This window comes from Procambarus clarkii, chromosome 8, assembly GCF_040958095.1.
Source record: "Procambarus clarkii isolate CNS0578487 chromosome 8, FALCON_Pclarkii_2.0, whole genome shotgun sequence".
In the NCBI taxonomy this organism is placed as follows: Eukaryota; Metazoa; Arthropoda; class Malacostraca; order Decapoda; family Cambaridae; genus Procambarus; species Procambarus clarkii.
Genome location: NC_091157.1, coordinates 46147408 through 46162583, shown reverse-complemented (window position 1 = coordinate 46162583; position 15176 = coordinate 46147408). Strand labels below are relative to the sequence as shown.

At 40.8% G+C, this 15176-nt stretch overlaps 1 protein-coding gene across 3 annotated transcripts in view; it reads left to right on the top strand.

The window, feature by feature from the left end:
• The window catches only part of ChT (choline transporter), a 70686-nt gene extending 62659 nt beyond the window's left edge, over positions 1–8027 (top strand). For all 3 annotated transcript variants that reach the window (XM_045744861.2, XM_045744859.2, XM_045744862.2), the window contains exon 11: positions 32–8027. In XM_045744861.2, the coding sequence (XP_045600817.1) occupies positions 32–464 (433 nt within the window). In that variant the 3' untranslated portion in view covers positions 465–8027. The remainder of the gene's footprint in view (positions 1–31) is intronic.
• Positions 8028–15176: the final 7149 nt, after the last annotated feature.

Here is a 15176-nt window from a genome sequence, read left to right as displayed (position 1 = left end):
ATTGTTTCCTTCGTGTTTCTCTTCGATCCAGGTATCCCTGGTACGATGAAGAGAATGAAGTGCAGCTCTTCCCCTTCCGGACGCTTTCCATGATCCTCTCCGGACTCTTCCTAGTCTTCGTGTCCATGTTCACACGGTGGGTGTTCGAAACAGGTCGACTTGCGCCCAAGTACGACTTCTTCCGCTGCGTCACTAACATCCCCGATGATGTTCAGAAAGTGGGTGAGCCGCAGGAGGGAGAGATGAGCATCATGACGTGCCACAACGTCGTCAAGTACAACTCCACCGACGAAATGAACGGCCGAGTGAACCCGGCCCTCACCCTCGGCTCCGACAGCGACGAGGATATCCCGGCCCCTACCACCACCACCGCCGACGGCAAGATCAAGAAACGACTCGTTGGAGAGATCATCTCGCCTCCTCCCATCACCTCCCCCAAGAAGCACGATCAAACGAAGCTGTGAAATAAGTAGAGAAAGCCGGACGCTCCTCTGGCTTCCCCGAGCCACGGCTCTCGTCTCCCTTCGTGCTAACTTCTATACAACTTTACCAACGGTGTCGGAAATCTCATTGTGTTAGGAAATGGGCAAACTTTCATCCTGAAGGTAAATGAGCTACGATTCGTGTTGTTCGACAGTCCAGATCGACAAATATTATGTGCGCTGAAATGTCGGTGGCGCCAACTCTAATTTCTGGGCGCTGAAAGAGGAATATATTTTTGTTTCAAGTCCAAGAGAAATCAGTCTGACATCTGAAGACAGCTGGCGTCACCACTGAACTCTTTACGAAATGATGCTAATAGTACTTGACCCTAGTGGGAATTTGACCCTAGTGGGTACTTGACCCTAGTGGGTACTTGACCCTAGTGATAATTTAACCCCAGTGAGCATTTTAGAAACAAGTACTTGTGAAGGGGTGGAGGGAAGGAATGGGAGAGGAGGAAGGGATAAATCAATCACGCAGCTTGATAGGCCTACTCGGCCTTCCCGAACAAGTTGGAAATGTCTCAAGGAAAATATTCGTTACGCTTCAGTTCTTACAAAGCGCAATAGGTCCCCCTCTCTCTCCCCCCTTGACACCCTTCCTCCTCCTCCAGCATCTTCCCTCTGTCGGTCAACAGTAGCACTACCTCTCACGTCTCTCTCATGTCCCCTCAGAATAGCACTGTGTTCACTAAAGCGATACAGGTGTGCGTAGTTCTTGTCAGTTGATTATTTTTGTAGGGAAATAGTTTTTTCAAGGTGTCAGTTCATCCTTTTTGGGGGGGGGGAGAGGTTCGGATCTTGGGGGGGGGGAGAGGTTCGGATCTTGGGGGCGGGGGAGAGGTTCGGATCTTGGTGCTTAGAATAGCATCACGTAAAGGAAAAAATTGGGACTACGTGAGACAACCGTTTTATCTTTGACACCGATGAAGGACTTTGGCCCGTATTGTGAAGCTCCCTAAGGCCTAAATGATTTGAGAAGCTCGCTGTGGCCTCCGCCTTTTCGAGTCTTCGAACACTCCTCGAGCGTAACTTCTGTCGTGATTTGTATTTTGTTAAATCACGATAAATAAACGAGTCATTGGCTTCTAAATCACTCGTTTGATAATAAACATACCAATCAGTCGTTTCTAAATGACCGGTTAGAGAGTAAACAAACCGGCTTTTCTCAAGAGGTCTGAGAAAGTTTCAATCAATCCGGAATTCCCAAAATGTGAGAATAATCAACATTCCAGTGTGTTCACCTTTCCAAACGAAATGTCTAGTTTGATCTATCAAACATAAAAGTATATCAGGCCTCAACCCGCTTACATAAACCATCGATTGTAAGTAGAGAGATATAACTTGACTTACTGAAGATTAACTGTTACTTTATAACTATAATCAAGTACATTCCGGTATTAATATACTCTCATTAAGACCAGCAATGATATAAATTCTTACACCGAACAGCTAATAGCATGGCTAATTGCATATAAATATCCATTTAAGAATCTATTTGGATTAAATCAACCAGTGATATGGTTCATTGAAGCTAAACAACCAATGACGTTGTTGGCTCCTGTTACCAAACTAACCAATGAAGCCATTGAGGTAGCTTCGTGTGGGTATTCAACGCTTTTTATTATCTCAGAAAGTTGCATTTGTATTTTCAATATCATTGGAGTCTTCCACGAACATTAGAACAGTGCATACATTATTTTCTTTTAAATTGTGCTGTTGATTTATTTTCTTAAATTAAAATGCCATCGGAATTTTTGTGACACTTTTATTATTATCTTGGGAATAATTCAACAGTTGGATAATATATTTCGTTAATGTTCAGAAGGACAAGACGGTTCAAATTATGTAATAAAGTTTGTGACTTTATTGCTGTTCTCACAGTTACCAACGGTGGTGCTTTATTGCAGCTCTCACAATTACCAACGGTGAGAGCAAGACACAATTAGGTAAGCACCGGCCGAGCAACGAAGCTTTAACGAGACGCTCGTTATTTCTGTTAAATAAAATTTCTATCTCCAAAACTTTATCTACAAAAAAATATCGGCTTTCAAATATTGTATTTCGATGTATTTTATTGCATCCAAAAAATATTCATTCAGTATTTCAGTTTGAAACGACATTTGTTTCACAATAATTCTTTCGTATTTCTCAAGAATTATTAAAGTTATAAACGTATTCGAACATGTTTCTCAATTTACGTTAGTCGTGTTTATATTTTTGTTAATACTTAAGTGTTTAAAAGTAACTTAATCTTCACTAGTAACTAAATGTTTACTAGTGACTAAATGTTCAAGCGTAACTAAATGTTTTCTAGTAACTAAATGTTTACTAGAAATTAAACGTTCACTAGTAAGATAATCTTTATTAGTAACTAAATTTTTACTAGTAACTAAATGTTTACTGGTAACTAAATATTTACAAGTGACTAAATGTTTACTACTAACTAAACATTCACTAGTAACTTAATCTCCATTAGTAACTAAATTGTTACTATAGTAACTAAATGGTTACTAGTAACTAAATGGTTAATACCAATTAGATGGTTACTAGCAATTAGGTGGTGAGTAGAGTACTTAACCGTTAACTCTGCGTCAGACGACTTTGAGCGAGCCCTTGCGTCAAATATGATTAAACATTTGTATCTGTGTTATATAATTCTAGCAGTCATGAGACTCGTTATTCAGGAAAAAATGTCCGTATCAAAAATCACCCACGTACTACAAATACAAATAATCGCCAACAGAACCTAAACACCTAACCTAACTAACCTAACCTAACCTAACCTAACCTAACCTAACCTAACCTAACCTAACCTAACCTAACCTAACTAATGCCTAAATATACACAGTATGCTAATATATAACAATATTAATTGATATTTGAGAAAATTCCTATTCTGAACGAACAGCATGTTAATACTGATGAATGCGTCGGCCGCTGGATGAAGTGAACATAGCATAAGGACGGGTTGATAAATCGCAAATTTGTAAATGTTCACCTACGTACTTCAATTGAAAATATTTGCCAAACAGAACCAAAACATTTAATTAACTTATACTTTGTCCAACACAAAATTATTATATTGGATTATGTACGAGGAAAATGGCATTTATGGTTATATATTATGTTGAAACAGACGAATGTATCTTTAGGGCTGACTAAAGCATAGACGGTATTGCCCGAGGAAAGGTATTTGGCCAAACTTGATTGAGGTTCTGGGTTCTCTGCGCGTTTTATTTTGATTCTGGTGATGCTCGTATCCTACTGAGCTCGAGAGGAAGAACCATATCTGAACCTTTCATGAGTTCTTTAATGATCTTGTCAAACCTTTTCATCTCTGAGTTATGATTGGTTGTGCGGTAATAAACACTCCAAAACCTTCTTCTAGGCATTGAAATCGTCGTTAGCTTATCCTCGTTAGCGAAATATGCGCGTGACTTGGGTGTTCGGGCTGACGCTAAGACGCTTCCCACCTTCTGTCAAGACAATCGACGACTATGATGAATCTTCAGATCAACCTGAATCTTCAGATTCAGCCTTCCGTGAGAGCTGAATCTTGTCTCAATATTGAGAGAACTAATGAGAACAAATCATGTAACTTGAGTGAGCGGCGACTTACTGATAGAGAGGCAGGCAAGACATATGCCTACAAGAAACCGAAAGTGAGAGATAGTGTATATACTAAGGTGCCTAAAGGTGCCCTTAGTGCCAGGTAGTGTATATGCTGAGGTGCCTAGAGGTGTCCCCTTAGTGCCAGGAAATGTATATACATGTGGTTGTGATACATATTGTAAGCAGTGTGACGTCATGGTTGTTAAGTAGATGTGTAAAGTCATTGTTTTGTATAATCGTTAACATCCCCCCCCTCCCCCCCCCCCCACCCCCTCACTCAAACAAAAACAAATGAGCATATGTATAAAATGTTTGTTGGCGAATTTTTTCATGTTTATTTCACTATCATGGTGCATTTGCGTTGCTATTTGTAAAATGATTCATTCAGAATTATATTTAATGGTGATGTTGGCTGTGTTGATTATTTACAAATTCTGATCAGCTGGTTAGCAAGAAGTCACTATATGACAGGTGACCTCAGCTGCTGAGCTTGCTAATTAGTTGCTTAGGTCAACCAATCAGTGAGTTCTTGTGACGTCACAGTTAATGAGTTCAGCGACCAATCAAGAGTTACTGTTCTGGTGTTGTGTTTACAATGCAACGCCATTTCACTGATAACAAATTAATGGCGCTAATCTGTCTGGACTTTAAAATAGAGGAGTAACATATACGAGCAATCATACCTAGATCAAATACATGACTTTCAAGAAATGTTGACAAGAGGCAAATTTTCTTTGTATAATTCATAACTCAAGTTGGATTTAGTTTAGAATGAGTTGGGGATAATTTATGTGATGGTTTTAGAACTGCTGATGAGAGAGCTTCATAAATCCCCATGTATCCTGTTGCATGTATCTGTGTCTTGGCTTCTCTCAAGAGACCTCTATCTTTTTCTCTCTCACACTCTTCCATGTTTCTGTTTCCTCTCCCAAACTATCTTCTTTCTCCCGTACTTTCTCTCTCTCTCTCTCTCTCTCTCCCTCGCTCTTACCGCTTTCCACCTGTCATTCCTTCCTCTCTTCTATCTCTCTTCAAGTTCTCCCACACTCTCTCTCTCTTTTCCCTTCTCCTCCTATCTCCCACCCTCCCGTCAGCAGTATTCTCCCCCAGCCCCCAGTGGCTAAAGGCTTCTCCCCAGCCCACATCACGCACTCCATCCAACATCTGCATCAGAGGCAATAACACCTGACTCTCCTCAAGCTTTAACTTCACGTGGAACTCTTCCATCTCACGATACTTGACCATCTACCTATCTCTCCTTCTTGTTTCCTTCTATATATATATATATATATATATATATATATATATATATATATATATATATATATATATATATATATATATATATATATATATATATATATATATATATATATATATATATATTTATTTATTTATTTCATGGATCAATGGGTATTTCATATGAACTAAGATTTTACAGTGTATAATTATTATATTTTGTACATATAATTGTGTGTGTCTATGGCAGCTTTTGATAGATTGTATTCATGGTTAAATTCGCAACTTACAGGGAGGGTAGAGATAGTGATTGTGATGGGTGGCGTCCGGGGGTGAGAATGAGCATCTGGGTGCAGCTATGTTGACTTTATCATGCTCGGTGAGTGGCAATGTTGTCATCATCATAATGCTTGGTGAGTGGCTTTGTTGACATCATCATAATGCTTGGTGAGTGGCTTTGTTGACATCATCATAATGCTTGGTGAGTGGCTTTGTTGACATCATCATGCTTGGTGAGTGGCACTTACCCTAAGCCTTTTGTTAATAAAGTTAGTAATGCTAATATTAATCTAACAACATCACTGTTATTTTTTCTTGCAGTTCTAAATTATTGTTAAAATTATTATTATTCAATGTAATACTAATTGTTATTATTATTATTATTATTATTATTATTATTATTATTACAATTTGTATTGTTAACGTTATTGCAAAGTCTATTTAGATATTCACTGTCAAATAATACCATAATTATCATGCAATAGACCAACGGTTGTCAGTGATACTCGCGTCACAGCGATAAAATAATTCTCTCAAAATAATCTGTCAAAAAGTTGTTATTTAACATTAACATTAAAAACTGTTAAATATATATATATATTGTTTAAAATGTTGATATCGATGGCGTTAATATATGCATACGTATGGTATTTCTAAACAGTTTAATGATGAATATCAGTTAATAGTCCAAATGTTAGCCAGCTTGTGTGAATATCTTGTGTCGTCTGTCGTTCATCTTCTCTCTGTGGTGTGTGTTTATGTCTGTTGACACCAGTTCTAACGGAGAATCAAACCAGTAACTATAGTCTTTGAGCCCATCATTCCCCCTCACTCTTTATAGAAGTACCTACCGACTGTGTTTACTTTAGGATGTGTTTTAAATAGTAACTGGTTTCTAGCGGCGTAACGAGCTAATGAGGTCGTTTGAACAAGGCGCCTGGCACCGTGGCGTCCAGCAATAATTATTTCGGATGAGAGGCTTGCGTGTCGGGAGGTTGTCCTCGGTGGGCCTGTGCAACGTCAGTCACGCCATTTGTGTGTGCCTCAAGGCACGTGCAAGCGTCTGTGCGTGAGGCATAAAAGTGTGCATGCACGCCAGCACACACGGACACCACCACACACGGACGCCAGCACACACGGAAGCAAAGATACAGAGGAGCTTCGTCTGAAAGGAAGCTCCTCTGGCGGTGAGCTAATTATTCGAGCTGCTGTTATTCGCGGTCTGGAAGTCCACGTGGGTTTTGATGACGATGTTGGCTCGCTTGATGACTACACACGCGTGCTAGCGACACGGCTCCGTTGAGAAGCCGCGCTGTGAGGGGACTCCCAAAGCCAACAACAGGTATAACCCCACATCTAGCGAGGACGGCGGCCCGCGCCTCGCCTTCTAACCTGTACAAGGTCCCAGTCAGTTGTTGCATAAGCCGACACCTCTATGGAGTGTTGTGTGTATGGCTGGCAGCTAGGACCATGTCTAGTACCTTTACCTCCGGTCCTTTCACCCGTGAAGTGGCTGTTGTCTGCCAGAAACAAAGGCATTTATTTTGTGTATGAATTGTTGTGCCTTTTTAATGAACTGTATAAAACATTCATTCAATTATACATGTCTCCTATCTGGTTATGCACTCAAGTGAAATTTGTCTCCCCCCAAAGGGGTAATCCCTGTCGTATTGGGACTGAAACAGTGGTTTACCGAGGGAATGTTACAGAAACCCCGCCTAGACACGTGGAGGTTAGCTTGTAAAACAAGGAAACCTGTAAAAAGGGTTTCACTTGCTCCATACATCAACACGTTGAGCCTTAGGGAGTACGAACGAGGCTTACGAACCCCGTATAGGTAGAGCCTGATTGACTTAGTATTACACTTGTCATAACTCTTGTAATGTAGTCGTCTCCTTATAGGTCCCTTCCCGTGTTAGACTGTATCATACAATGTTCCATCTAGTACCATAGTGTGTGTTTTCCCCTGGAGCGAACACGGGATCTCATAGACACTGCTATAATCCAGGTTCTCTCACTCCAGAGTGCAGGCTAGTGCGTCCCTCTCATTGTTCATGTAGAAACGTGATTGTTGTACAAGACAATACAGATTATATATATGTAGTTTCGCCCGTATATCGTGTAACAATGTAATAATGAATGTCAAAGCCACACAAACGGTACTCTTTGTAGTTACTGTAGAGATTTAGGAGCAAGCCTCCATACATTACCCCCTCCCCCTCCCCTCAACCCCCCCCCCCCTCAGAGGTCGTGTTGTGAAAGTTCTTCAGATTCGATATATGTATGTATGTATATAAATGTTGTAGCAGTGTTGTAGGGAAGAGTCTGTATAAGCCTACTGTAGGTAGTGTGTAAGGAGGGTGGAGCTGGTGGAGCAAGAACAAATATATATACAGTATAGCCGGATACACAGGAACCTGTTTTATTTTCCATCCTGCAATGTCTTTTCCACACAACACACGTATGTGTGTGTGTGTTTTCTCCTTACTTCTAGTGGAAATTACTATTTCAACAATGATTATTATTGCCTTGAGAAATGCATATGATCTTTCCAAGGCACGGAAGACCAACATAATACATGTATATGAGATGATTTTTTTTTTAAGTAGAAAAAAAGCTGATGTAATAATTCATTAAGAAACCGTACATGACTCGTTTCTACTCTTAATGAGTAGAAACACTAAATAATCTCAACGACTGACAAGGAACAAAAGACCTTAACCATTGTGGAAAGGAAAGGAAAGGAAAGGTAAGGTAAGGATAAAATATGGGGCCAAGAACCATACAAGGGGCAGACTAGAACCATACAAGGGGCAGACGAGAACAAAACAAGGGAGAGGAAAGAACCAGACAAAGGGGAGATCAGAACGAGACAAGGGCAGGACAAGTACCAGACAAGGAGGAGATTTCCTGGGAGTCTGCCGTGACTGTGTAGGAGTCTGTCGTGACTGTGTGGGAGTCTGCCGTGACTGTGTGGGAGTCTATCGTGACTGTGTGGGAGTCTGTCGTGACTGTGTGGGAGTCTGCCGTGACTGTGAATCGATAGAGCAGATAAAGAAGCCATATTAAATGAGCGGAGCCACAGAACGAAGTTAACTAGACACCCAAATGACTCACAAAGGTGTTTAAAAGATCATCTTTTATAAAGTAATTACATATTAGCGAAATAACTAAGATAAAGCCAAAAGGTGATTGCAAGTCACCAAATGCACAAATTAAAATATAGACAATTTATTATTATGAAAGAATACAAAAGTGCGTTTTTATTAAATTACTAATGAGTCAAAAGAAGGGAGCTTAGGAATTAACACTCGACTCTGAAAGCACATATAGTGAACATATCTGAGTCAATATGTAGAGAGACCAGGTGACTGAGTACTTCATATATGTTGTTGATTGGCGAAAGTTGAATGAGCTGTAACCGGAATTATATGATTGGTTAAGGAGGGATGGTATGCATCGTAGGAGCAGGCAATTAGTGGAAAAAAAATCATTAGGAAAAAACCCGACAACAGTTAGATGTTAAAGATTCGCTACGTGGAACAAAGTTCCAAGTAGCACGGGCTATGGTGAGCCCGTAGCACAACTCAGATATATAGAAGATAATCAAGGTCAAAGGAATACAAGTGAAATGGGGAAAAAAATCTGATGTAAAGGGGTAAAATACTGAAAATCAATTGCGGAAGTGTCCGTAATGGGCTGGTGGTGGTGTTGCCTGTAATGCCAGGCGCCCATAACCCAAACCCAGCCAGCAAGTCAGCCAGTCAGCCAGCCAGCCACCCAGCCAGCCAGCCACCCAGCCAGCCACCCACCCAGCCAGCCACCGCCCAACTAATTCAGCGATCAATCCACCTTGTGTCAATATTCCAACCCCCCCCTCAGGCAACTCTTCCCTCCCCAGCCCTCCCCCCCCTTCACACCCCACACAGCTATACCCACTAACCCCCCACACACACCACATGGTTATCCCAACCCCTGCATTCCACATACCTATTCCACCCCCACACAGCTATTCCATCCCATGTCCATGCCCTCACAGTTATGCCACCTCACATGAGCATATATTATCACCTCAACCCCTCTCCCCACCCCACCCCCACCGTTCACCCAACATAGCTGCCCAACCTCCAACACGTCACTCATCTATCCATCCCTATTCCTCACATCCATCACGGCTATTCCTCTCCACATTACTGGCAGCGACACGACCGAGGGATGACATGATCACTTCATACAAAATATCAGTGGAAAACAGATGGTAGGCAAAGTACAAACATAACTAATACAAGATCAATGGGACAAAGGTGGAAACTAGATTTTCAAATAAGCCACAAAAGATAAAAAAAAATTACAATTATCACACTAATGAAAAAGTGGATTTCGTTATATGAGGATATATTAACAGACTGCATATATAGCTTCAAATATAGATATATGGCAGAGTTTATTAGACACTGAGACCTTTATAACACTGGATTAAGGATCGAGAGGCGAGACCCAAGAGCTGTAGTTCATCAACCGTAAGTACCATACGTGAACTACCCCCCCCTCCCCCCCCCCCTCACACCTCTCTCCAGGATTACCTGCCAGCTAATGAACACAGATTGGTGTTATCAGGCAAGCGGGAGAATCAATGTAAATTTGCTTCCATTTCCCATGATCAAAGGCTCATCGCAAGAGATTACATTAACAGTCTATAGCCGCTGATGCATCGGGTCATTACAAGACGAACGTCAGTGTAAGAGACATTTTTAGCGTCAATTCCTAGTTTGTCTTGACTGTAGAAGAGCTAAGGAAGAAGAGAAATAGTTTTCTCCTCGCTATTGGAGAGGTTTTCTCCTCGCTATTGGAGAGGTTTTCTCCTCGCTATTGGAGAGGTTTTCTCCTCGCTATTTGAGAGGTTTTCTCCTCGCTATTTGAGAGGTTTTCTCCTCAATATGGGAGAGGTTTTCTCCTCGCTATTTGAGAGGTTTTCTCGCTATTTGAGAGGTTTTCTCCTCGCTATTTGAGAGGTTTTCTCCTCGCCATTGGAGAGGTTTTCTCCTCGCCATTGGAGAGGTTTTCTCCTCACCATTGGTTGGAGAGGTTTTTCTCCTCACCATTTTCTCCTCTTATTTGTAATTATCTTTATTTCGCTTTGTTTTTCTGGAAGCTTTTAGATCTGACACCAACAAATTACAGTAAGCATTTTTTATTTTTTTTTGTTTTACACATATGACCTGTTTAGAAGTTTATACGTTGGAACTTGACTTCATATATACAGTTATATCAATAACAGTGAAAATATTCTACATTTACATGTATTGTTTACATGTATTGTAAACATGTATACATGTAAACATGTTTACATGTATTTACTACATGTATTGAATACTATTGTGTGTCATCAGCCATACATTTAAACCGTTTTTGAATTGTTGAAATGATAGTTTGAGTTGGTCAGTATACCCTGTTGTCAAAAATTATTTGAAATGAAATTATGAAAATGAAAATCTTTTAGTAAATATTATCATCATAACACAACTAACATATATTTTACATAATACAAAAAGAACCACTGGGAGCAGGGAAAGAACGAAACAAAGATTAATATCGCCAATAAGGAACATGAACGACCTGGCCAGGAGAGACAAGACGACGACCCTCCTCCCTGACCAACATAACACAGGAAGGTCGGGGAGGAACAGCGTTAATAGCATCCGATCCAGAGTTAGCGACCGTAATCCCTATTGTGTGGGATCCGGTCTCATTACCAGCGGGGTCTGACGGCCTGAGAGCGCCAGAATCTTGCGTCTATATCCATCCAGTCCGTCAGGTTACAGGCAGCCAGTGGATACAGGATTTCGGCGCCTGTTAGTTCACGCTAGTGAATGGGGTCAAATGGGTTCAGGGGTGCTTAGCAAAGTGGCTTAGGAGGTGTAAGTGGTGGCTTAGGTGTAAATGGTGGCTTGGGAGGTGTAACTAGTGGTGGGGGAGGCGTTAATGGTGGTTTGTGAGGTGTAATTAATGACACAATTAATTATCGGTCCTGTAAACTAAGCTGCGTGATGGGTGAGAGGAGGAGAGGAGAATGGGGGGGGGGGGTGGTTACTGGGGTGTGTAATGAGGTGGGTGATGTGGGGGGGGGGGCGGGGATGGAGCCAGGAAGGGGAGGTAACCATAGGAAGGTCGGCTGGGGATATGTTGCGAGGGTGAGGTATGCGGCCGGAGGTATAATGGAGAGTGTGGGGCTGATATATTTTGGTAGTGGTTACTCTGAGTATCGGGATGTGTGTGGTGGAACTCCAGTCCTCAAGGAATGACCACTATGGTAATTATATCGTCCCTCATAGCATGGGTAAGCTATCATTAGCCCCTCATGATGGTGAGGTCACCTTTCTACCTCTAGCAAAGCCAGTGGGACTACCATTATCTCTCATAGCATGAACGGTGGGGCTACTATTATCTCTCATAGCATGAACGGTGGGGCTACTATTATCTCTCATAGCATGAACAGTGGGGCTACCATTATCTCTCATGGCATGAATAGTGGGGGCTACCATTATCTCTCATAGCATGAACGGTGGGGCGACCATTATCTCTCATAGCATGAACAGTGGGGCTACCATTATCTCTCATAGCATGAACAGTGGGGCTACCATTATCTCTAATAGCATGAACAGTGGGGCTACCATTATCTCTAATAGAATGAACTATGTGTCTGCAATATTATGCCAATAAATCTGTCTGTTCTCCGTTTTCATTTTCTCTTGTAATCTTCTTGAGAACGTGTTACATCTCCCTACTCAAATTTGAGAATCCGTAGGCAGTGTTCACACTGAATTATACTCACCTACCCAATCTTTAGACCTTGTATGCCCTCCTGTAATACCCTTGAAGGGTATTGCCAAGGCCATAACACAAGCTTGAAAACGTGTTATACCCCTTCTACCCAAGCTTTGAGACCATTTCATGCCCTCCTACCTAGTCATAAAACGTGTTTATACTCTTCTATCCCAGCTCGAGACTGTGTTATACCCTCCTATCCAAGTTTGAGATCGTGTTAGACCCTCTTATCTAAGCTTGAGGTGGATTATCAAGCTCGCCGTATAGGTGAAGGGGTCAAGAGTGTCATGAAGATGAGGCGGTGGAGCTTCACTCTTCGTGGAATAAATTTGTTTCACATCAAGATCTCAAGCTTCAAGCCCTGAGCGAGCTTCGCCTGGACAGAGATTCACAGGCTGCGGGAGAAGATAAGACGTCTAACGAAGTACAGGGATGAAGGACAGAAGACTATCCAGCAGAATAGTTGGAGCGAGGATGGACGGGAAACTATATATCAGTAAGGCACTGGATAAGAGGTTGGGCCGCGTCTCTGTTTAACAGAAATAAGAACTTGAGCGGAAACCCAGAGGACAACTTGAGCAAGAACCCAGGTGAGAACCTGAGCCGGAACCCTGTAATCCGGAAAGCTATTTATCACAACATAACAGGTATGAGGATATTGGGTTAGCAATCACGTGGATAGGGCCTTCTATCCCAGGGACGCAAGAAATATAACGAGGGAATGTTTTCCAGTGGCAATGGATGGAAACATAGTGGACAGAATGAGTAACATTATCAGACAATAAGGTCCAGTCCATTGTCCGGCTCTCGGTAGATGGAAATGATATTTGCCGACATTGGAGCGAGAAGCAATTGCTGAAGAAATATATAGTAACGTTAAATATGTTTAGGAATAACGAGAATGTGTAGTTTTGCACAGCATCCTAGAAGGCACTACCAGGCAGCTCCTATTTATGGGCTCCCTAACTCATTCATTTACACGTATGTTTAGCCTACGCTTGAAACAATCCAGTAATTCATAAAGCTACATCCTAGTTTCCAAACCAGCATATACCTTGTATTTCTCTGAATCTTGATCTACTTTTCCATTTCGTGTTGATATATTTATAACCTTATTAATATCTACTCTGTTATGACTCCTTTCATCCAGATGTATACTTCGTTCCATTCACGAAGTAATTATATTTCTTTCTTACTTCATCATGTTTCCTCCTTACATTTCCTCTTTCTAGAGAATGTAAATAAAGCCTATGTATCTCTAGTCATCAGTAGGGTTTGTAATTCTTGGTTTTAAGTTTGTCATCCTTCTCTGAAAAACTTTAATATAATTTATAAACATTGTATAGGCCCAAACTGAACTTTATAATCAATATGAGGGCTAACAAGAACAGGATAAAGCTAAATAAGCCCAAACTGAACTTTATAATCAATATGAGGGCTAACAAGAACAGGATAAAGCTAAATAAAACATTTGTTGTTTTATTGCCAACTTTGCTTGAAATAAATTCAAGTGTCCTATTCTGTCTTATTCAAGACAGTAATGCAATGGTTTTTTTGGGAGATCCTGGCCGCCTAGGTTCGAATCCTTTGGGGTCATTAGAGTTTTCATTGCCATTGTCAGTTACCTGACCTGTTTATTTTTTTGTAAATCATGTTCTTCTGTCTAATCCTTTTTAAATATATCTGAAAACATTTTTAAGATATGCCTTTCCATCTATAACCATGCGTACTTCATAATTTATTTCAGGTTTTCCAAATTTGTAAAAAGTTTCATGCTAGGTTGACAAAATATTTTTCTAGATAGACTTCTTCATTGGTTTGAATATTCCTTCATTTTGCAGGCGATGAGTCACAATAACGTGGCTGAAGTATGTTGACCAGACCACACACTAGAAATTGAAGGGACGACGACGTTTCGGTCCGTCCTGGACCATTCTCAAGTCGATTCAATGTCGATTCAACTCAGTCGTGGAAGATGAATCGACTTGAGAATGGTCCAGGACGGACCGAAACGTCGTCGTCCCTTCAATTTCTAGTGTGTGGTCTGGTCAACATTCCTTCATTTTGTTTTCAGATAAAGTTGTTATGCCCAATAGTTAACCATTTTGCGTCATTATTATTATACATATTTAATCTAAGTAACATGCAGCGTCGAGGGAGGTATTAATTAAACGTTTTTAAATGCATTCTAATTCTCATCTATATTATAATTCAGCGTCAAGTCTCACCCCAAGACAACTTTCCCCCCCCCCCACACACACACACACACTCTCAGGCCTGCTCCATCTATCCTTCCTAAACATGAGATTGAAGAAGATGAAACTGAAGAGAATGCGGAAGAATAAACAGAGGAATAAAGGAAGAAGCAGACTAGTAAATAACTAGTAAAATAAAGAAGAGTTGGTGGAGGAAACAAGAAGAATAACAAGAAGTGAATGATTAAATTGAAGTAGAATAGATAAGAAAGAGATTTAGGAAAAGAATTACAAAAAGGAAAAGGATTATGAGGAAGAATACAGATTAAGAGGAAAAAGTAGACGAGGAAGATTGAAAAAGAAACGATTAGAAATATGACTCCTAAAAGAATTAGGAAGAACATTTACAAAAGGATTAAAAAGTATAAGAAACGAAACAGAAGCAGCAGAAATAAAAAGATGTGCAAAACAGAGAATAAACAATAGGGGGAGAAAGAAAACAATATACAATAACAAAAAGGAATGTTGTGGAGAGGCCGGC